This window comes from Misgurnus anguillicaudatus, chromosome 23, assembly GCF_027580225.2.
Source record: "Misgurnus anguillicaudatus chromosome 23, ASM2758022v2, whole genome shotgun sequence".
NCBI lineage: Eukaryota > Metazoa > Chordata > Actinopteri > Cypriniformes > Cobitidae > Misgurnus > Misgurnus anguillicaudatus.
Window position 1 is genome coordinate 28943334 of NC_073359.2, and position 23777 is coordinate 28967110.

Here is a 23777-nt window from a genome sequence, read left to right on the forward strand (position 1 = left end):
GTTACAGATGTACAGTAATATTGTAATATTATAAAAATACAGACTGTGATATTGTCTTATATGTGTGTTGTTGAGAAGTGAAGACTAGTAATGTTAACGCTGTAAAACAAACAAAACAAAAATAATTGAAGTAATAAAACACATTTATAACTCACCAATCAGACGCCACATCAACAAACAGATCAAAAATCTGTCAAACATTTTTCACAGTCCAGAAACTCCTAAAACTCTTATAAGCTGATGAACACTTCGAAGTAAAATGACAAACACATCAGTATGTGCTTTTATAAAGTGAAGTAATTGCAAACTGAACAATTTTTTTTATGTGTGTGTGTGTTGAAATCAGGGTTTCTCACATTAATTCGACACGTAGGCTATTTCCTTTATTGCTGCTTATTTCACATCATCTGAATTTTTCCCTTTATGTTTGTAAACTGTTACATTTGGTATGAGACGCAAACTTTCAGACTCTCACATCAATTAACAAACCAACCCAACAAACCGATGTCAAATTAATACAATATGTGCTTGTATGATTTTCTTTCTTTAAAGATTAAGCTTAATTGGTTTGTTTCTACCATTTCATTGTTTTCACTTTCTGTGACTGCACAATTTATTACACAATATATTCAGCACTGCGTCTATTTATGATCTGAGACAAGACCACTGTTTACTTTCAACATCCTAAAGATGATCATAACTTTAATTACACGACAACATGATATCTTGGACATTATGGAGACAAAAACAGTTGACTTTAATCTCACAGTATTTCAGATCTTTGGCTTCTGCTATTTTTTACCACAGCAATAAAATGAGGAAGATGCTGTAAATGTTTTTAATGTTCAGCTACTAGAGAGAGAATCAACCAGCACTCATTCAAATTCCTTCGGATGGGACAGCAAAAGTTTTATTGCCCCCTAGTGGTGAAAACAAATAAAATAATACCAAGAACCCCTCAATACAGCATCATTCAGTTCATAAAGCTGTATTTACACCACTCCCAAAACCAAAGCTTGCAAAATAAAACATTCGCTGTGAAGAACTCATAATAATAGACTATACACACAGTTTTATTCATTGACATGCCATAATACACTGAATAATAGATGAATGTCATTCTGGATTGTTGGTAAATAGCCATTATATTCAAACAAGACTGCAATATTAGGGAGAGATGTCAGAGTAATGATTTGGACTGGACTATGGTAGGTTCCTTTAGGGTCCATGAGGGGGTCAGTCTGCCTGCCTGTCTGTCTGCCTGTTTTTCCTTTTGTTTTTCGTCATCTCCCCATGGACTCCAGTTTCCAGAATCCAGAACTGAAGTCATAAAACCCATTTATAACTCGCCAATCAGATGCCACGTGAACAACATCAAAACTATGTGAAACATTTTCTCCAGCAGTTTCAGAAATGTGTGCATGGTGAGGAAAAATAGAAAAGTAAAATACTGCAGAATAAAGACTGAATTAAAGACAAAGCTTTTAAATCCTTCATCCCTTGACCGCCTCTCACCCACAAAATATTAAGTAAAAAAATCACAACAGCCATCTCTAGATGAAGTTTGTGTTTCTCTTCTGTTCAGCTCTTCTGGATCTGATGTCATAAATCAGAACAGCTACAGTAGCCACACCCACCAGAGCAGAGGCAACCAATCGGATCACAGCTTTAGTAGTATCACAACAGCTGACACAATCTGAAGAAAGAAAAAACAAAATGAAACAGAGATGAAGTGAATGAATAAACACAAACATCACCTGTGACTCACCTGAACACGGCTGACAGACATCAGTGATGTTGAGATGTTGAGTTTGATTTCTAAATGGGTTGTTCAGTACACAGCTGTATGGGTTTGTATCCTGATACTCCACCTCCAGAGGTAGAGAGAGTCTGATGTTGAGATCAGACACACTGATGCTGGACAATAAACTGTTTCCTTTGTACCAGGACAGACTCACATCTCTCACATTCAACACTGAACACAATAACACACATTTTGAGACCGATGAAGATGATGATGAAGGACATTGTGAAGAGTTAAAGGTGAAGACAGGAATGGGCAGACGTGCTGAAAAACATAAAATAAAGAATAAGAATATTAGAAGATTAAGAAATCAAATCTGAATTGAAGTGTGAAGTTATAGAGCTGCTTTTATCAGAGGTTTAATTTATTGAATGAAAGTTTATTGTGATGTCTGTCAAAACACCAAATAAAAGTATTAATTTGTGACCTGTAAATCTCATTCATTTACTTTCATTTTTTAAAGTCTTGTCTGTTTTTTTTGGTTCAGTTTCATTTCCCACTGTCTGTGTTTTATTTGTCTAGTTCTCTTTACAGTCCTGATATCTCTTCTCTGCATTTATTTTATGTGTAATTCATTGCCATCATCCCATATAGCTTCATGCATCTTTCACACCAACACTTTTTTTCCCTGTTTCTCTTATTTGTTATGTGTAACTTGTTTAAAGTGTTTTAACTCGGCCAACATTATAACATTTTAAGTGTTGTTGTGAACTGTGAAAACTTAGTTTGTCACACAAGTTTATTAGTTTTAGCTTATGAATGGGTTGCGGGTCTGAAGAGATACTGCGATTATGTCTGTTTAACAACCCGACATGCAACAAGGAGCTTCACAGCTGCTTTAAGAGTAATTCACTAGTTCACACTTACAAATAAGTCGGATAGATTAAATTTATAAACGTATTTGGCGTGCTGTCCAGGGAGAGGACTCTGAGCTCGGAAATGGACCCGAAGGCAGAGGATCCCCTCGTTAGGTTTAGGAAATAACCTGGTGAGTGAGAGGAGACAAGGTAGTGGATGGATTCTGAAGACTGTAGAGGATCTTCAGTGAGTTTGATTGCGATTTAGATATGGCTTGCCTTCGTGCTGATTGGGTAGATATGTTGATTACTGATTGTAGACAGCTGGAGGCACTTGAGTAGTTTTTTTGACGTGTTCCTCCCGAACTACGTTAATAAAACCTTGTTAAATGTGTAAAGGAAAAAGCACGATTGGAAGGAAGGTAAAAATACAAATCAAATTTAAATCTTTACTTACTATAGACAGTAATATAGTATCTGGAAGAAGTCTCTTTAATGTAGTCACTGCCGATGATACTCATTTGATAAAGTCCAGAAAGATGAGTTGTAATGTTTGTGATGGTGAGATCTCCAGTCTGACCAGCCACTTGCAGTCTGTCTCTGAATCTCCCATCAAGAACATCATCATATATTGATGTGCTACTAGGCGATCTATTGATTCTAGCTATGTAACTGTAAAACCCTTGATTTACACACCTCCACTCTATCAGATCAGCTCTCTGTATTTCAGTAATATCAGCATGTAGAGTAACAGAATCTCCCTCCATCACTGATTTCACTTTAAAACCAAACACACCTGCAGATACAAACAGAAACAAAGATTGTCTGATTTACAGTATACTATACACAACAACTGCATCTCAATAAACTAGAAAACTATGTTGGCATCAGTGGTCAGGCGTTAGCCGGATTTAGATCACATTTAACCAACCACTATCACTTTGTTTATGTAAATGAGGAAACGTCATGTCACTCTCAGGTTAAATTTGGCATACCGCAGGGATCGGTTCTAGGGCCTTTCCTCTTTTCATTATATATGTTACCTCTAGGAGACATTATCAGAAAACATTAACATCAGTTTTCACTGCTATGCAGATGACACCCAGCTTTACATCTACTCACCTCCTAGCGAAATCCACCAGTTTTCTAAGCTAACAGACTGAATTTATCAATCATTACTCGGGGGCTGTCACGCACGATACGTAAACAAGCTTCAGCTGGTTTAACATGCCGCTGCAAGAGTGCTTACTCGATCTAAGAAGTATGATCACATAAACCCAATTCTGGCATCTTTACACTGGTTACCGGTTAAATATCACCAACATTTTAAAATATTGCTAATCACCTATAAAGCCTTAAATGGTCTAACACCTCTTTATCTTCGAGGACTGAATTGTCTGCAGTCAGACGCATTTGCATTGCATCTGTGTTTACAAAAATGTATGCTGTCCAAAGTCTGATCAAAGCTCACCATTAGGTCACTTTGTCCTGGAGGTCCTATTAGTTTTGTATCTTAAGGTTATGCTATACACACGCCTGATGACTGTTAAGCAAAAAACAAAACATCTAACAAGTTTATATAAAGGGAAATCTAGATAAAGATTAAAAATGCTACATCTCACAGTAATAATACAGCTTAGCTTTGTAATGTAAATGCAAATGCTTTAAGACACACAAAAGTAAACAAATTAAAGTCATAAAAACACATTAATTACTCACCAATCAGACGCCACATCAACAAACAGAACAGAAATCTGTAAAACATTTTCTCCAGCGGTTTCAGTTCAGAAATCTGAAATTATAAACTATTAAAAGCTGATGAACACTTCGTAGTAAAATGACAAATACACTGACGAGTGCTCTTCTGGAGCTATTAACTTCTGCCTTACGTGTTAATGTCTGGTTTACTCAAATTCAGATCTCAAATGTATTTTAGAAAGTGGAAGGAACAGGAAATGATACTGCTAAATTTAAACATTAAACACATCACGCATCAGATTTATTCAAAATGCTAAATTAGTAAAGAATATAAAAAGTACATTTAAGTGTATTTGTATCGGTTATAGTCCAGAGATCTTAAATGATAAATTTTAAAAGCTGATGTTTGTTGTTATAATGTGAAGTGGTGGTAAACCTTTGTTTGCATGTGTTGTGTGTTGTGTGTTGAGGTCTCGGTTTCCCACAAGTTCCTTCACTGCTACAATCTGAATTTTTCACTTCTTGATTGTAAATCGTCACACATTTGCTATGAGACATAGACTTTGAAACTCAGAAATCAAATAACAAATAGTTGGAAATAGACTTTAATTGTCATTAAATTGTGCAGTGAGTTTTCAGGTATAGCATCACAAAATGTTTTATGTTTTAAGGTCATGTTTATTATTATCCTCTTCTTTAAATGTATATTCTTCAAACACCTTCACAATGAATAAAACAACAGTCGGGGAAATTTTGCCTTTTTCCACTTTAGAGACTTACAGAAACATCTGAAGAAATGAAAGTCTTCTTCTTATAAAGCATCTCTTACACTACATGCAGACTTCACATGAACACATTTTACTGTGATGTTTTGAAGAAATGTGTGCTCATGGAGAGCAAAACAAAAATGGTAAAGAAAAATAGAAAAAAATTATCTGTAGAAAAGCATGAAGATGATGCTGGATTATGGACAAAGCTTAAAGGAAAACACCACAGTTTTTCAAAAATTTACTATTTTCTTACCTCAATTTAGATAAATTAATACATACCTATCTTTTTCAATGCGTGCACTTAATCTTTGTACAGCGCGTCGTAAATGTGTTAGCATTTAGCCTAGCCCCATTCATTCCTTAGGATCCAAACAGGGGCTGTTTCTCAATATGCGTTCTTCAGCGATCTTGCGTTCTCCTATCCTTGCTCTACGTCATCATTAACAGTCGAAGTTCATTTCAATTCTCAAGAACGCAAGTACTGAGGACGCATAAAAATACCCGGATGTGTTCTTGATATCGAGGATGCATCGAGTGTAGACTTGCGCGCTGAAATCGCTTCACGCCCCAGAAGTCATTGCAGCAAAACAATGGCGGAGGTCAGGTGACCAACAGGAAGACCGCACACATCTCAATTCTCATAAGTGCGTTCTGTGTTCTCGTGACCTTCTGAGTTCGTTCTTCCGAGGTCGCCTGGCAAGTTCGATCTACACGAGGACGCAAGTCCGTTCTTTGCGTTCTTGTAATTGAGAAACAGCCAGGGATGAATTTAAAAGCCACCAAACACTTTCATGTTTAAAGACTGTTACATGAGTAGTTACACAAGTACCCACATAGCAATGTTGTTCCGGCCCAGCTCCGGCCCACACAACCAGTTTTCATCGGCCCACATACAACGAAGAATGACAGCCCTTCAATGGCCCAGTTCTGGATTACAGACAATAGCACATAACTGGCCCAGACCTGGGCCAGAACAGGCCCTACAAACAAGCCTACGTTACCCCTTGCAGCCCTTACTTACCCCCCAGGAAGCCCTCATGCAGCAAAATCCCCAGAGTTAAATAAACACTGCTGGATGTATATATTGTCCCAATTTTACAGAGTGTTAAAAAGTAACACCGAAACAGAATCAAAAGCTCTGTTTTCCTCTCTCTCACCATCTCTGTCTGAAACCTAAAATTGCATTTCACATCTTACTTGTAGAGTCATTTTCTTACTTTAGGTTTAGATTTTGTTCCATTTAAAGTCACCCTTATTGTGATTAGTGTTTGTTTAAGTTGGACTTGACTCTTGACTCTTCCCTTATTTAGTTTTTTGATTGCTTTAACTCTGTGTTTTAAGACATGTTGTTTACAGCAGGGAAAAGACAACAGAGCAATTCTTTGATGGTGGTTAGCACTGTTAATAAAGTCTAAACATCATCAACTAAAAAACGTATGTATTAATTTAATGTTTGAACACTTATCAGAAGCATCTTTCTCTGACAATAAAGTAATACTACAGTATGAGATCCAGCTCTCTCATAGCAGTTTGTTATTCTGAAGAATTTTGAAACACTGACACTTAAAATTAACCAGTTTGTTATGTGGACACAAAAACATCAAGAATCAGAGTATGAATCACAATGATGGTGACAATAAAATGAAAAACCTCATGCTGCAATGCATGCTGGGTATCAACAAATTACAAATCTCATCCAGGACTCCCATCATGCACTGCAGCATGGATAAATAATGAAATTTTTACCATTTTCTTTGTCACCATCATTGTGATTCATACTCTGATTCTTGATATTTGTGTGTCTACATAACAAACCGGTTAATTTTAAGTGTCAGTGTTTCAAAATTCTTCAGAATAACAAACTGCTATGAGAGAGCTGGATTTCATACTGTAGTATCACTTTATTGTCAGAGAAAGATGCTTCTGATAAGGGTTCAAACATTATATTAATACATAAGTTTTCTAGTTGATGATGTTTAGACTTTATTAACAGTGCTAATCACCATCAAAGAACTGCTCTACTGTCTTTTCCCTGCTGTAAACAACATGTCTTAACAACACAAAGTTAAAGCAGTCAAAAAACTAAATAAGGGAAGAGTCAAGAGTCAAGTCCAACTAAAACAAACATTGATCACAATAATGGTGACTTTAAATGGAACAAAATCTAAACCTAAAGTATGAAAATGACTCTACAAGTAAGATGTAAAATGCAATTTTAGGTTTCAGACAGAGATGGTGAGAGAGAGGATAACAGAGCTTTTAATTCTGCTTCAGTGTTACTTTTTAACACTCTGTAAGATTGGGACAATATATACATCCAGCAGTATTTATTTAACTCTGGGGATTTTTCTGTATGAAGGCTTCCTGGGGGCTAAGTAAGGGCTGCAAGGGCCATCTTAGGCTTGTTTGTAGGGCCTGTTCTGGCCCAGGTCTGGGCCAGTTATGTGCTATAGTCTGTAATCCAGAACTGGGCCATTGAAGGGCCGTCATTCTTCGTTGTATGTGGGCCGAGGAAAACTGGTTGTGTGGGCCGGAGCTGGGCCGGAACAACATTGCTATGTGGGTAACTATGGTGATGATGTTAATGTGCCAGAGGTCGAAGTGCTGCAAACTAAATGCTCTTCCGCCATACAATATAGTTCTCATTTTTATCTGCTTAAAAAATGCCACGTTTTATTTTGTACCACCATACTCCATAAATCTTTAAATAGGGAAAACATGGAAGCGTTTGGTGGCTTCTAAATTCATCCCTGTTATGGATCCTAATGCCGAGTTCAGACTGCATGATTTTCAAACTAGTCGGGTCACCTGTGGTTTTACACTGCGTGTTTATCTGGGGTAGCGTTCAGTCGCTGCATGCTGTTTCAGACTGCATGATGGATTGGCGACAGGGGTTTTCATACTGCATGACTTTACCGTAAGAAGAATCGCAGAACTGCACCTCACAACCAAACGCACGCGAGAAGTGACGTGAAGGAAACAACGCGAGGTCACGCGTGCAAGACCGGAGTTCTCACGTGAGACTGGGATTATTATTAAAAATGGTAGCTCGCAAGAAGCTTACCATACAAATTGCATGTGCGCTCATTTGCAGCAAAAAGAAGAAGAAATAAAGATTATGAAGGAGGAAATGTTTTGAGAGACTCCTCCTCGAACTTCCAGCTGCCCTGTATGTTGCTCTCTCATTGGCTGTAGGTCATTGCCGATGTTATTGTCAGTCAAAACACATTTCACACGGCATGATTTTGAATCCCCGACCGGTCCAGATATTTAGCATGCCAAATATCTCACGGGTGTCGGCGACTCGTCTGCGATTCTCTCAGAACGCTTCTTTTATAATTCACACTGTGTGATTGTCACTTGCGTGCACGAGCATTGATTTGCCTGTGATTTCGGGCATTTGTCTGTGATTTCTTAAAACCTGTAAACGAGTCAAAATCAGGGCTAAAATCGTGCAGTCTGAACCTGGCATAAGGAATGAATGGGGCTACGCCAAATGCCAACACATTCACGACGCGCTTTACAAAGATTAAGTCCACGCATTGACAAAAGATGACTATGTATTAATTCGTCTAAGTTGAGGTAAAAACAGTAAAATATTGAAAGATCCTCCCCTGACCGTCTCTCACCCACAAGAAAATACAGTAAAAATATCACAACAGCAAGGAACCCAAAATAATCTGTGGATCTCTAGATGAAGTTTTGTGTTTGTTGATGTTTATGATCTTCTCTTCTGTTCATCTCTTCTGGATCTGATGTCATAAATCAAAACAACAGAAGCAGCTACAGCAGCCACGCCCATCAGAGCAGAGACGACCAATCGGATCACAGCTTCAGTCTTATCACAAGAATTGACAGAGTCTGAGGAAAGAAAACACAAAATAAACAGAGATGAAGTGAATGAATAAACACAAACATCACCTGTGACTCACCTGAACACGGCTGACAGAGATGAGCGATGTTGAGATGTTGAGTTTGGTTTATGGGAGGATTGTTCACCACACAGCTGTATGTGTTGTTATTCTGATAATCAACCACAAGAGGTAGAGAGAGTCTGATGTTGAGATCAGACTCACTTATGCTGTACAATAAACGGTTTCCTTTGTACCAGGAGAGACTGAGAATCACATCTGTCATATTTAACAATGAGCACAATAACACACATTTTGAGTTTGATGGCCTTTCAGATGATGAGGAACATTGTGAAGAGACCTTGCTAATGTCAGGAATGGGCAGAGGACCTGTAAAAACAGGAATTAAAATATGAAAGGATTAAAAACTTTAATCTGAAGTGAAGTTTAAGTCTGAATCAGATCTCTGAATAACATTAACAGTAACCCAGCTAGAAATAAAAAGTTCTAAGAACGTTCCCTGAAAGTTCCCGAATGTTCCCAAAAACATTCTGCCAACGTTAAAAGTGACTAGTTTTTTTTAAGTTCTAGGAACGTTTCTGTTGTCTGAACGTTATAATGTTACATTTTACCATTTTAAACGTTATGACAATGTCATGTTTTAATGTTCAAACAATGTTTAAATCAACAGCTGTTTATTATATTGACTTGTTTAATTGTTATGTAAATGATAGAGAAACATTGCATTTTATTATTTTATAAAACATTATTTCTGTATGCAGTAAATATATTGCTGTAGAAAACTCAATTCACTTACTAGGTTTAGATGTTGATGTTTTGTTTCATTTTGAGTCGCCCTTGTTGTGATTGGTGTTTGTTTTGGTTGGTCTCTTGACACTTGGCTTTTTGCTTGCTGGTTTTTTCCTGGTTGTGTTAACTTTGTGTTGATGCACCACATTTGTTGTGAACATGCCAAGTTGGTGGTGTTATTCTGTGGTTGTTGGTACATAATGGTAAAGATCATCACCTAATTCATTTACTAATCAAAACTTTATTTTCTGTCAAAAATGTAAATGAGATCCAGCACTTTCACAGCATTTTGTCATTAAGGAGTTTTAGAAACTTTGGACAAAAAATATCCGCTGTATAATTGGGATGCACAAACATCAAGAATCAGACTATGAATCTCAATCATGGTGACAATTAAATGAAAAACTTTATGCTGCAATGCATGCTGGGTATTAACAAATTACAAACCTCATTCAGGACTCCCAGCATGCACTGCGGCATGGATAAATAAGGATTTTTTTAACAATTTTAATTGTCACCATGGTTGAGATTCATAGTCTGATTCTTGATGTTTGGGCATCCCAATTATACAGCGAATATTTTTTGTCCAAAGTTTCTAAAACTCCTTAATGACAAACTGCTGTGAAAGAGTTGGATCTAATATACATTATTGGCAGAAAATAAACTTTTGATTAGTAAATGAATTAGGTGATGATCTTTACCATTATGTACCAACGACCACAGAAATACACTTATAACTTTTCATAACAAATGTGGTGCATTACCACAAAGTTAACACAACCAGGAAAAAAATAGTAGACAAAAAGTCAAGTGTCAAGAGACCAACTAAAACAAACATGAATCACAATAAGGGTGACTTAAAATGAAACATCAACATCTAAACCTAGTAAGTGAATTGAGTTTTTTACAGCAATATATTTACTGAACATACAGAAATAATGTTTTCTAAATAATAAAATGCAATGTTTCTCTATCATTTACATAACAATTAAACAAGTCAATATAATAAACAGTTGTTGTTTTAAACATTGTGTGAACATTAAAACATGACATTGTCATAACGTTTAAAAATGGTAAAATGTAACATTACTCTAACGTTCAGACAACAGAAACGTTCCTAGAACTTAAAAAAAACTAGCCGCTTTTAACGTTGGCAGAATGTTTTTGGGAACCTTTGGGAACTTTCAGGGAACGTTCTTAGAACTTTTTATTTCTAGCTGGGAAGTTATAGAGCTGCTTTTATCAGAGGTTTAATGTATTGAATGAGAGTTTATTGTGATGTCTGTCGGTGGGTCATCTGCATCAATGATTGTATTATGTCATCTTCAACTTCTGATATTTTAGGTGAAGAAAAATCAGGATACATCATCCTGAAGGGATTTATTTGCAATAAAAGTCAGGGGCTTAGTTTTGACTACACTTGAGAGGCTAAAAACACTATTTTACACACCATAGACAGTAATTGTGAATCTGTATGATTTCTTCAACTTGCTGATAAATGTCATTTGATACAGTCCAGTGTGTTGAGTTGTGAAGTTTGTGATGGTGAGATCTCCAGTTTGATAATCCACCTTCACTCGATCTCTGAATCTCCCATCAAGAACAATGCTACCATAAATTGGGGTCCCACTGATTTCTTTATCAATTAAAGCTATGCGAGAGTCTTGAGGTCCAAATGTCCATTCTAACTGATCATCAATCTTTATTTGAGTAATATCAGTGTGTAGAGTAAGAGAATCTCCCTCCATCACTGACACTGACTTCACTTCATCACCAAACACACCTGAAGACACAAACAGAGACAAAGATTGAAGATTGTCTGAAACAGCAGAACACAAAATAAATAAAATAAAAAATGACTGAATGTACTATAACCAGGCACACAATTCTCAAATCAAATAACAAACCGATGGAAATTGAATTTAATTTTCATTAAATTGTGCAGCATTTTCAGGTAATAGCATCACAAAATGCTTTATGTTTTTAGGTCATGTTTATTATTTATCCTCTTCTTTATATATTTATATTCTTCAAACACCTTCACAATGAATAAAATAACATTTAGGGAAATTTGGCCTTTTTTCACTTGCCAAAACATTTTGGTCGCCCCCTGGTGGCTGGCCGGAGTACACGTCATAAATCCATACCCTTTCAATGGAAACAAATAAGATTTTTATTCTGAAGCCTACGGGAGACTGGCTCCAAATGACGTCATCGGCGAAAGTTGTCATCGGGAATTAATTATGTTTTTATCCGAACAATTTTGGTCTGTTGCATATTTAGTTCTGCAATAGTACACACTCTTTCAGTCTAAAATACATGATTTTTTTATTTACATGATAAAATAAACCGTTGGAATATATTAATTTTTGATTTTATTGTGGCAAATTCTTCATTCATACGCAAAAGTTTGCAAATGGAGTCCTATTCTATACCCACCTTAAAGCTGAATTAAGCTCACTTATTAAAATGTCTACATTATTACATTAATACAGTTGCAGTCTCTTTGTCCTTTCAACATGGTTGTGTGCAATACGTGGGATTTTTTTCGTCTAAAAAGTAAAAAAGTAAAAAAATATATATTTTGGCTTCATTTTTTCATTGAAGATCTATTGAGACACGCCATCTCTTTTTATTTCATGACTATAACAAACAACTGGATGTTTGTGTATTTTTTCATGCAGATCAATACGAACACTGTAATGGTACTGTAGTAATATTTTTACTGATATAAAAATTCAAAAGTGACAACATCTAAACAGAAATGATTTTAGATGAGAACTGACCAAACTGTTCTGTGTTTTAGTTGTAAATCTCTATATAAAGGAAAATTTTATATGAATTTTAAGTACATACACTGCAAAATCCCGGGAGTTAAATTAACACTGCTCAGTGTTTATATAGGTCCACTCTCCAGAGTGTTAAAAAACTAACACCGGAGAGAGTTAAAAGCTACAATCTGTGACTTTATCCTCTCTATCACCATCTCTGTTTGAAAACTGAAATTGCATTTTAGATCTTACTTGTAGAGTTATTTTCTTAACTTAGGTTTAGATGTTGGCTGTTTCATTTAAAGTCACCATTATTGTGATCAGTGGTTGCTTTAATTGGACTCTTGAGTCTTAGTCTTAGCTTTTCAGCTCTTTTGGCTGTTATAGTTACATGTGTTAAAAACATGTGTTTTGTGGTTAAAGAGGAGACACTAATGTGTTTCTATGATTATAACGGTTGTTAAGATATACTTTCAAATATCACTCTTAAAAAATAATTTATTTAGTGGTTTCTTACTAGAAGTATTTATTGCTGCCAATAATGTGATACTGTAGTATGAGATCCATCCATCTCATTGCAGTTTTTCATTCTGAACCATTTTTTAAACACTGACACTTACAGATTAACTGCAGTATAATGTAGACACTTAAACATCAAGAATGAGAGTATGAATCACAATGATGGTGACAATAAAATGAAAAGCTTCATGCTGCAATGCATGCTGGGTATTAACAAATTACAAATATCATTAAGAACTCCCAGAATGCACTGCGGCATGAATAAATAATGAACTTTTTTACCATATTCTTTGTCACCATTGTTGAGATTCATACTCCGATTCTTGATGTCTTTGTATCTACATAGTTCAGCGGTTAATGTTTTTTTGCACACTATCAAAATCCTTCAGAATGTCAAACTGCTATGAGAGAGTTCTGGACCTTGAACTGTAGTAATTTGTTATTAACAGAAAATGATGCTTCTGATGAGGGAGGAAAACTATATTAAAAAATCTGTTCATTAAATAATTATGTTTGGTTTAACATTTTGTTTCAACCATCAATATTCAATCACACAACAACCTTTTCTTTGCTACAACATCGTGTTTTAAATACACTAAGATATAGCAGTTAGAAAAAACTAACAAGCTAATAGTCAAGAGTCAAGTCCTACTAAAACAACCACTTATCACAATAATGGTGACTTTAAATGAAACAGCCAACATCTTAACATAAGTTAAGAAAAAAACTCTACAAGTAAGACGTAAAATGCAATTTTAGGTTTCAAACAGAGATGATGATAGAGAGGATAAAGTCACAGATTGTAGCTTTGCAATTTTGCAAAAAGTAACACTCTCCGGTGTTACTTTTTTAACACTCTGGAGAGTGGACCTATATAAACACTGAGCAGTGTTAATTTAACTCCCGGGATTTTGCAGTGTAATCACTTGAATCTGAATTCAAACGACATCTCATAGTAAAAAACTTAATTCACAATAACTGCAAATCCTTTAAAACACAAAAAATTAAATAATTCATAAAAACACAGTTATAACTCACCAGTCGGATGCCACATGAACAAACAAAACAGAACTATGTGAAACATTTTTTTTCAACCGTTTCAATCCAGAAATCTGAAATGACAAACTCATAAACTCTTGAAATCTTATGAAGGTAACTATGAGAAGAAAAATATATTTGAGAAGTGATTTGAAACTTATAAATTCAGCAAAAAATAAACTTCTCCTATATACATCTAGGCCTATTTTAGGAACAGGGAGGAGCTGCTGTGAGAATTTTGACACATTAAACACATCACACTTCATTATATGTGTGTTTATCTCTCTAATGCTTTTGTAAGGGAATAGCCCCCCAGATAGCATGCAACCATTGAAACAATGTTAAAAATCGTTGACCTGTCAATGCCAATACCATTGAATCAACATCAGGTCTGCACCCTCCACCAACATTGAAAAAACACCGAAATGTCAACAAATCACCACCATCGTGACCAGTGTCTACTTTAGTTGGGCACTTCACTCTTGTGTTTTAATGTCAAGTTTTCTTTGGCTGTTGAAGCAGTGTTTTAAAGTACATTTGCTATTGCAAAGAAAACAAAGATCTAATGTTATCAAGTAGTTTAATTCTTGTAGACATCTCTAAATTATATTAATGAAATACTGTTAAAGTTTTGCAAAAGTTATTATTATGGTACTAGTTGGAAACAGTGGCAGGTCTGTTATTTTGAGGATTATAAAAACACTTTTAAAAAGTTTAACTACTGAATCTATCTCTGACATTATGAATCGGTCTATGAATCTCATCAATGGTAATGATCAACAAAAGAAAGCTTCATGCTGCAATGCATGCTGGGTATCATGGTAGTACTAAACTAATTTATAATTCCCAGCATGCATTGCAGTTGATCGTTTTATATGAATTTGTTTGATGACTGTCACCATTGTTGAGATTTGTAGGATGAGTAATGATGTCTGAATGTGTCAGCAGTTTTTCTGCTTATCTTGTCACAGTGTATTTACAAACCAGAACAATTATAATAGTCAAAAATTGATCAACATAATCACGTAAAGCAGCTTAATTTTATATCATCTTGACATCTTCAAAGAAAGCAATCAGTTTCAACCTAACTTTGAAACACATCTTTCATTTCCGATGTTCATATGTTACTACACAAATGGGTAGAAGAAAAGAAAGATTTAACTTGAATATCCAGAGTCAAGGACCCAACTAAAGCGGACACTGATCGCAGTAATGGCGATTTGTTGAAGTTTTAGTGTTTTTTCGGTATTAATGGAGGGTGCAAACCTGATGTTGATTCAATGCAATTGGCATTGACGAGTCAACTGTTTTTAACATTGTTTCAATGGTTTGCATGCTATCTGGGCCTTCCCCACAGATTAAATCTTTTTTATTTACACACCCTGCACATTATTATTTAATTTAGTTAAAGGGTTCATTTTATTTCTTACAATTTTATACCTGTCTGTGACTTTAAGAAAAAAAGATTACGAAAGAGGGAAGTTGAAAGTGGAGTTTGTTTGTGTGAGAAAAGTTCAGCCCATGTTGTGATTTTTCTGCCTTTGTTGAAATAAATGAACCTTGTTGTTTTTATCTAAACACGCTTGTGGACTTCGTGTCTAACACTTTTATCTGTCCCTCACATACGACTGTGATTCATGGCCTATAATAATTAATTTAGAGCTGATATAGGATATAACAGCAGGAAGAAATGTTTACAATAACACTAAAATGCCCAAACAACCTAAATAAAGTTTAGATAATCACATCAATGCTAAATATAATGTGTGAACAAGTAATACACTTTTAGATCATCTATTGTATTTTTTTTATTGTGTTTATTTGCAAGCAACTAGAAAAGCAAAGATAAAAACATAATTATAAAAAGCAAAATGATTTAGTTACATTTTTAATCTAAACACCTGTGGCCGGTTGCTTAAACTGCTTAGACTAGTCTTGAAAAGTTAGTCATTTAATTTTTTTCTTTAAGATTGGTTATATAAAGTCAGTTATAAAAAACGTTGATTAGTCTAATTTTAAGCGAAACCTAACTAAATGGAAATTTGTTAGATTAGTTTACTTTACTTAGTGGCTATGTTTTTGTACCTAACCACAGGATATGAGCCACTCAAAAATGATTGATAAATGTTAATCTGATGCTGATGTCTTTGATCTTCTTTTTCTGTTCATCTCTATTCAATCTGATCAGTCATAAATCAGAACAGCTACAGCAGCCACGCCCACCAGAGCAGAGAAGACCAATCGGATCACAGCTTCAGTTGAACCACAACAGCCGACACAATCTGAAGAAAGAAAAAATAAGATGAAACTGAGATAAAGTTAATATAATATAAACACAAACATCACATGTGACTCACCTGAACACGGCTGACAGAGATGAGTGATGTTGAGATGTTGAGTTTGGTTTATGAGAGGATTGTTCACCGCACAGCTGTATGTGTTTGTATCCTGATATTCAACCTCCAGATGAAGAGAGATGCTGCTGATGTTGAGATCAGACAGACTGATGTTGGACAATAAACTGTTTCTTTTGTACCAGGACAGACTCACATCTGTCACATCTGTCACATTAATCACTGAACACAACAACACACATTTTGAGCATGAACAAGAGTCTCTAGTGATGACAGGAACGGGCAGATGAGCTGAAAAAATAACATTAGAGAATAAAAATATTTAAGGTCATGTTCTTTCTGATCCCATTATTCAAACTTTAGTTAGAGCATAAATAATACCTGCAAAATGATAAAGCTCAAAGTTCAATACCAGGCGATATATTTTCTTTAACAGAATTTGCCTTTCAAAGCCTACAGTGAACGGCCTTTTGGACTACAGCCCTCTACTCTAGAGCTCCGCCCAGAGGAATACGTCAGTCACCAGCTAAGCTCAAACAGCTCTGGCTAAACTAAGCTGCGTTAAACGGCTTATTCGCCGCGAGACCTCAACGCATCTTTACATAGAGTTAACATTGAAATCACTCACGCTTGATGCCTCTACTGGGCTGGTCTGAGCGCAGCATTAAAGTTCTGCATAATTAAGGGCGTGGCCACTTGAGTGACGGTTAAACCACCACTGCTGTCACTAGAGTCGAGCTAGGCGGGCGGGGTTTCAGCAACCAGCTTCACCAACGTCTCGTCTCTTTACCTAGGGTGACCGCAACATTCTTCCCCGACGCGTCCTGGCCAGGAATTCGGGTGCGTCTTCCAGAAGTTGCATGAAATAGGAAAACTTCAATAACGTATGCGATCGACAAATACCACTTACGGAAGATGCACCGAAATGCTGGCCAGCACACGTCAGGGAAGAATTGAACATATGGTCACCCTATTTTACCCATTTTTGGATATCCGCAATTGATGCGTGACCAAGAGGGAGCTGGCAGGCACCGCCTACTACTGGCTTCAAAAACGATCTTCATTGTTGATCTTTTTCTACAGTCTATGGTTCAGCATTGTAGATCATCACAGCTAACAAAGCCATTGGATACTGAAAAATGAAGGTTTACAATACATTTTGAAACTGCTGGTATTGTGTGACTTCTCCTAGTGACTCTTATTTTATTTACTTAAGCAAATAAAAATAAAATGGCTTGGCAAACAATATTTTTATTTTTACTGTTGTTAAAACAATACTCTGCATTGTATCCAGTGATGCCACAGTTACTTTGAAAAAGTAATCTGATTACTGATTACTGATTACTCCTTTAAAAAGTAACTAAGTTACTTTACAGATTACTTGATTTTAAAAGTAACTAAGTTAGATTACAAGTTACTTTGTTAGTTACATTCCAGTAGCTGCCAACACCCCCACTGCCTCAACATTAAAAATGACAACCAGTTTTGCCAACACTCACTTTATTGGAAGTGCATTTTTAACAGTAACGTCAACAATGTATCTCCTGACATTTTAAGTTGAACTGTTGTGTTTTAAAAAACTAAAATATATATATATATATGAGTCTTTCTTGACTTCACTTAACATAAATAGGGGTGAGCAGGGGCCATTTTCAGAAAAACTTAATTTTAAAAGTTAATGTTTTAGACAGAGATATATTTTTGTTGTGGTCAATAACTCACAAGTGTGGTCTATCAAAACCAGCTGGAATTTTGAACAAATGTAAAACGACTTCTGTATAATTTCACTTTAAACAAGAGTAGTGAATTGTTACTTTTGACCTTGACAGCAGGGTCAAAAGTAACACAACAAAACATGATAGATTTTTGTGTTACACTTGTTTTTATTAAATATATATTACTATGACCTCTTTAATATGTAACTGCAAACTTATTTTGTCATTTATCTTTGTAAAAAATAATTAAATTACATTTTTATTTTAAATTTCAGTTTTATCAAATGTTTCAAAAGCAACCAACTGTCACGGTGAAATCCGTGTCATGATTTTTGTCTGTACCGATTGTCATCACCTGGAGTCTTGTTAATTAATTACCTGCCTCATCCCACCTGATTATCGTTAGTCAGTTTGTATAAATACACCTGCATGTTGTAAGTGCACGTGCCTGATGAGTGTCTCTGATGTCATGTTTGTTTCCAGTGTTCCAGTCATTGTTCTTACCTGCCCCTGTTGTTCCTCGTGTTTCATTTCATGTTATTTATATTAAATGTTACCCTTTCGTGTGAACCCTGCGTTTGTGTCCTTACTCGTGTTCCCGATCGTGACAGAATCATCCGGCCAGTGAAGGACGCAGCGGGTTCAAGGAGGGAACACCCAGAACTCCAGACCGGGCTCGAGTTAGCCATCACCACGCCCGATTCATTCCCCGGGGTGGTTGCTGCGAAACATGAGCCGGGTTCTGGGGATCGTATCGGTTCCGGTGATTCCCCTGCTGGTCGAGTCGTCTGGGTCGGTTCCTGGGAGGTCCACCACTATGCTCGATTTGGGGCTCGAGAACAGACGCCACGCTCGATTTTTCCCCGGGGTGGTCGCCACCGTGGAGGAGCCCCTTTCCCCGGGATGGTGGGAGTCGACTCCCAGGACGACCAGATCCCCGTCGGTTCCCAGGAGGGTGGAGTCTTCAGAGTCGGTACCTGGGATGGCCACTCCGGTTCTCCCGGCCGTGCCCCGGCTTCCTGCCCTGCCAGTTTCGCCCTGGTTTCCGCCGGCTCCGTCGTGGCCTCCAAGCCCTCCATCCCTCCCCTGGATCCACCCTACCAGACTTCCAGTTTGTTTTGTTTTGAGTGTCTGGTAGCCACTCATTAAGGGGAGGGTAATGTCACGGTGAAATCCGTGTCATGTTTTGTGTCTGTTCCGATTGTCATCACCTGGACTCTTGTTAATTAATTACCTGCCTCATCACACCTGTGTATCGTTACTCTGTTTGTATATATACCCCTGCCTGTTGTATGTGCACTGGCCGGATGATTGTCTCTGATGTCATGTTTGTTTCCAGTGTTCCAGTCATTGTTCTTACCTGCCCGTGTTGTTCCTCGTGTTTCATTTCATGTTATTTATATTAAATGTTACCCTTTCGTGTGAACCCTGCGTTTGTGTCCTTACTCGTGTTCCCGATCGTGACACCAACAGTACAAACTTAAATTGCTGAGACTAAAAAAATTCAATAGTTTGAACACTATGAAAATAAAATTAAATCAAATTAGAATAATATAAATTTTTTACCATATTATACACAGTATTAGCAGCGGGACAAAACTAACAAGTGTTACTTTTGACCCGACAGGATCTACTTACTCTATAAACTCGACTTACTTTTATTTTGAAAAACGGAGAAGTCTTCAGGATGTTATATACTAAATACCTTGTAGATTTATCAGTATTGTAACACATGAAACAAGAAAAACAACGCGTTGTAAGAAAAAAAGACCGCTTTTGGAATGTACTTATCATGGTTGAAAACACAGTTCTGGATCTACACGTGGAAATCGGTGAGTATATAACGCGATATTTGTTAACTCTTTCAGAGGTTATGTGCTAATATGCTGTCATAGTGAGATTTAGATGTTATCAGGGCTCGGAGAAAATCGCTTTGTTACTTTCGTTCTTTAACTCTCCCACACTTACTGGTTTTGCACTGAAGTCCAGCTTTTGTTGTTTGGGTAGTGGATGAACTCCTGCTTACTGCTTCGCACCACCGGGTGGGACTATGTGAGACTTGCTCTTAGTTTGACTGTCTGCGCCGTGCTGCGACTTTTTTTAATTTGACGTAGTGTTTTTGTAGCTGCAACTCTCTTCTCTCTTCATTGTACGTTGTTTACGTTTGTGTCGCTTACACGTGACCTGAATTGTCCTCGTGCTGAAAACGTGACTTGTCGCACACCTGACTTCACTTCCCGAGACGCAAGAAGAAATATACAAGAAAATATATATTTTACTAAGGAAAATTTCAAAAATAGTAACGCACAGTGACTTGGATAAGTAACTTTAATCTGATTACTGGTTTGGAAATATTAACGCGTTAGATTACTCGTTACTAAAAAAAGTGGTAAAATTAGAGTAACGCGTTACTAAGTAACGCGTTACCGGCATCACTGATTGTATCCCACGTTCTCTGCTCTCTGTGATGGCTTTTTTAAATAATTTCAGCCATTTCAAGGGCAAAGTATAAAAAAATATTATGTGCCTTAAAAAGTAAAAATAGCACAAAAATGTAAGTAATTTTAAATGAACACATTATTGAGTAAAAAGGAAAGTAACTTAATAATTTTGTGTTGAAACTATTTGAAAATAACTAACTAGGCAGTAGACTTGTACTTCCCAGCATGCTTTGCATGGGACTGCATTTGGAGAGTAAAATTTGAAATTAAACACTATTTTAACAAAAAAAAGAAAGACTTAGTGTTAATGTTTAATGTTAAATTATCTTTGAGATTTAGAAGAGTTTCTGTTTTGAGTTTTGCAATTTCCATCATTTAGAAGAGTGGTGCTTGTGTAAAGACAACAGGTGACACGAAGAAAATCATGACGTGTGTTAATTCACTCAATGAGCAATAACTGTACTACTGCCAGTACTGAGACCAGTATCTTCTTACTTACTCAACATAATGTGGTATATAATAATAAATAAAGAGTTTTTACGTGATTAAAATAAGAAGATTCCATTAAAGAAGTAACCCTTTAAAAGTACTTAATATTTTTAAGTAAACATCAAATTTTTACAGTGTAATTTAACTTTACTTAGTAAACTTAAGTACATTCTACTTATTGTTTTTTGTTAATTTAAATCAGCTTTTCTAAGTAAAATTTTGAAAAAACTTGCAATAATTTTACTTATTATTTATTTCAGTGTAATTTAAGACATGCTTTTTTCGGCATTAAATAATCATGCAAATAGACTACCAATCATAAAACAGGTGCATCACTTTGCGTGAATGATTTAAATGTCCTCCTCCTTGTGTATTAAGGGGAAACTCCTATAAATGCATATTCAATAAGGTCAGTTGCAAAAAGAACTAAACCACACCTTTTGAGTGCTAACAATTCCGACAGTCATTATTTAACGCAGGTGCAAGCTGTTAAATCTAGTGTTAAATCTTTACTCACCATAGACATTAAACCTGTATAAAGTCATAACCATGTCACTGATTATGACGCTATATTCTCCAGAGTCTTCAGTTCTCATGTTTGTGATGGTGAGATCTCCAGTCTGAACATTCAGCTGCAGTCGGCCTTTGAATCTCCCATCATCATATGTTGGGATCTTATTGACTGCTTTATCGATTGTAGCTATGCGAGTAAACAAAGACTCAAAGAACCACTGTATCATATAATCACTGTGTATAGATGTTTTAGTGTAAAGAGTGACAGAATCTCCCTCCATCACTGACTTCACTTCATAACCAAGCACACCTGCACACACAAACAAGGACAAAGATTGAAGATTTTCTATATCAACAGAAAACAAAACAAAAGCAAAATGTTGTATAATAGGCAACAGCTGTCATGACCGAGCCGCGCGTACATAGGGTATGCACGTGATGTCACCTTTGGCGAAAAGTGACTGCGGTTATGGCCACTGAGTGGCAAAAAGTCTGAGCAACAGCATTAACATAACATGAAAAATAGTGTCTAAAATAGGTCACGTTAGTCAAAAATGCGTTTGAAGGGAAAAAACTCTTGGTTCATATGAATTTATTATGACATAACTATGAAAAAAGTGTGACTTAAGGGGGTCGCACACCAGACACGCACGCGCGTTGTAAAAAAATCAAACACATTGTTTTCTATGAGTGTACACACATCGGCGCCGACAGGTGGTGCCTGTCTGCGGCGCCCAGCTACGAGTCAAGGAGTTGTTCAAATCCCTGTCGCGCCACAGAGCGCCACTCACATAGTTTAACATTAAATAACATCATATTTGTCCCAAATCATTAATGCTTAACATTGGCTGCTAACGTATATTTTGCATTTCGATGTAGACGCTATCTGACTAAGCTAACGCAATTTAATGTGCACTTCCAGTTCTACGATACCTCTGAGTTGTCCTAGACACGACTCGACGCGGCGCTGCACAGCGCTGAGCTGTGCGTCCGGTGTGTGACCCCCTTTATAGTCCAAAAAAATGCAGTAATAATAGGATGTTTGTGCAAACACACTGGTGACTTATTTTCTGTTAGAAACACATTTAAAAGTGAATTTTTTAAGTAAGGGGGGCTTTAAACTAGACATGCACGACTGCCGTGTCCCACCTGAAAAGGTTTTTTTAAAATATGTTTTTAATATTTAATAATAAATCATTATTAGGCGGTTTGACAACCCTGACATCAAGACTAAAAATTTGGTGTGGTAACATTTCAGACAGTCCTCTATCTGTGTGCCAAATGTCTTAATTTTCTTACATACGCTTCTATGTGCTGCCATAGACACAATGCCAGAAAAAGATAACAAGAAGGGGCTTGACCCCTAAATAGAAAAAATAGAAATATTTAAAAATGAAAAACAACGAGGATAAGAAATGGGAAGTGTTGGCACAACAGTCTGATCCGCAATATACAGTTTACAAAAGTGAAATTGTGCAGTAGTGAAGTTAAAATATAGATAAATATACACTACAATACACAATAAATATAAATATAATACAGGCTGTGCTGTCTTAGGTGTTGTTGAGTGGTAAACACTAGTAATGTAAATGCTGTAAAACACACAAAAAGTAAAAGAATTATAAACACCGATTTATAACTCACCAATCAGACTCCACATGAACAAACAGATGAGAAGTTTGTGTAACATTTTCACCAGCGGTCTCAGTCTAGAAATCTGAATTTACAAACTCTTAAAACGTGATCAATGCTTCTTGACAAAATGACAAATGCACTGTTGAGTTCTCTTCTGCAGCTGAAAAAAACCTCTCTGTGTCTATTCAAGTCTGCTTTACTCTCAGTGTCAAATAAATGTATTTTAAAAAGAGGAAGGAACAGGAGACGCGACTGCAGAGAAACATTAAACACATCGCACATCATATGTGTGTTCACTCTAATGCTTTTATCTGTCACTCACATACGACTGCATTAACTTCTTACAGCATCATTCATAGCTAATATTATTTAATTAAGAGCTGATACAGAATATAAATACACGAATAAATACACTTTTTGATCATATTTATTATATATATTTTTATTGTGAATATTTGCAAGCAACAAGAAAAGCAAAAATAAAGACACAATAATTATAAAAGCTAAATGATTTAAAGATGTTTATTATAATCTCTGTTAGAAGCTGAATATGTTTTGATGTTCAGACACTA

General features: G+C 36.3%; 1 protein-coding gene and 1 long non-coding RNA gene across 3 annotated transcripts; both read right to left on the reverse strand.

The window, feature by feature from the left end:
• Positions 1-1262: 1262 nt before the first annotated feature.
• LOC129452838 (SLAM family member 5-like) lies at positions 1263-23417 on the reverse strand. 2 transcript variants are annotated; one of them, XM_073862228.1, is made up of 4 exons: positions 23215-23417; positions 21575-21880; positions 16416-16703; positions 1263-1696 (listed from the first exon to the last, which is right to left on the reverse strand). In XM_073862228.1, the coding sequence occupies exons 1-4, from the start codon at positions 23258-23260 to the stop codon at positions 1554-1556; spliced, it is 783 nt and encodes a 260-aa protein (XP_073718329.1). In that variant the 5' UTR covers positions 23261-23417; the 3' UTR covers positions 1263-1553. The 2 variants fall into 2 exon arrangements, with proteins under 2 accessions (XP_073718329.1, XP_055072855.2); XM_055216880.2 differs by lacking the exon at positions 1263-1696 and adding an exon at positions 16150-16340.
• Positions 11457-14220, reverse strand: LOC141359565 (uncharacterized). Its single transcript, XR_012366077.1, has 2 exons — positions 14059-14220; positions 11457-11513 (listed from the first exon to the last, which is right to left on the reverse strand). It is a non-coding gene; the product is annotated as an uncharacterized lncRNA (long non-coding RNA).
• Positions 23418-23777: the final 360 nt, after the last annotated feature.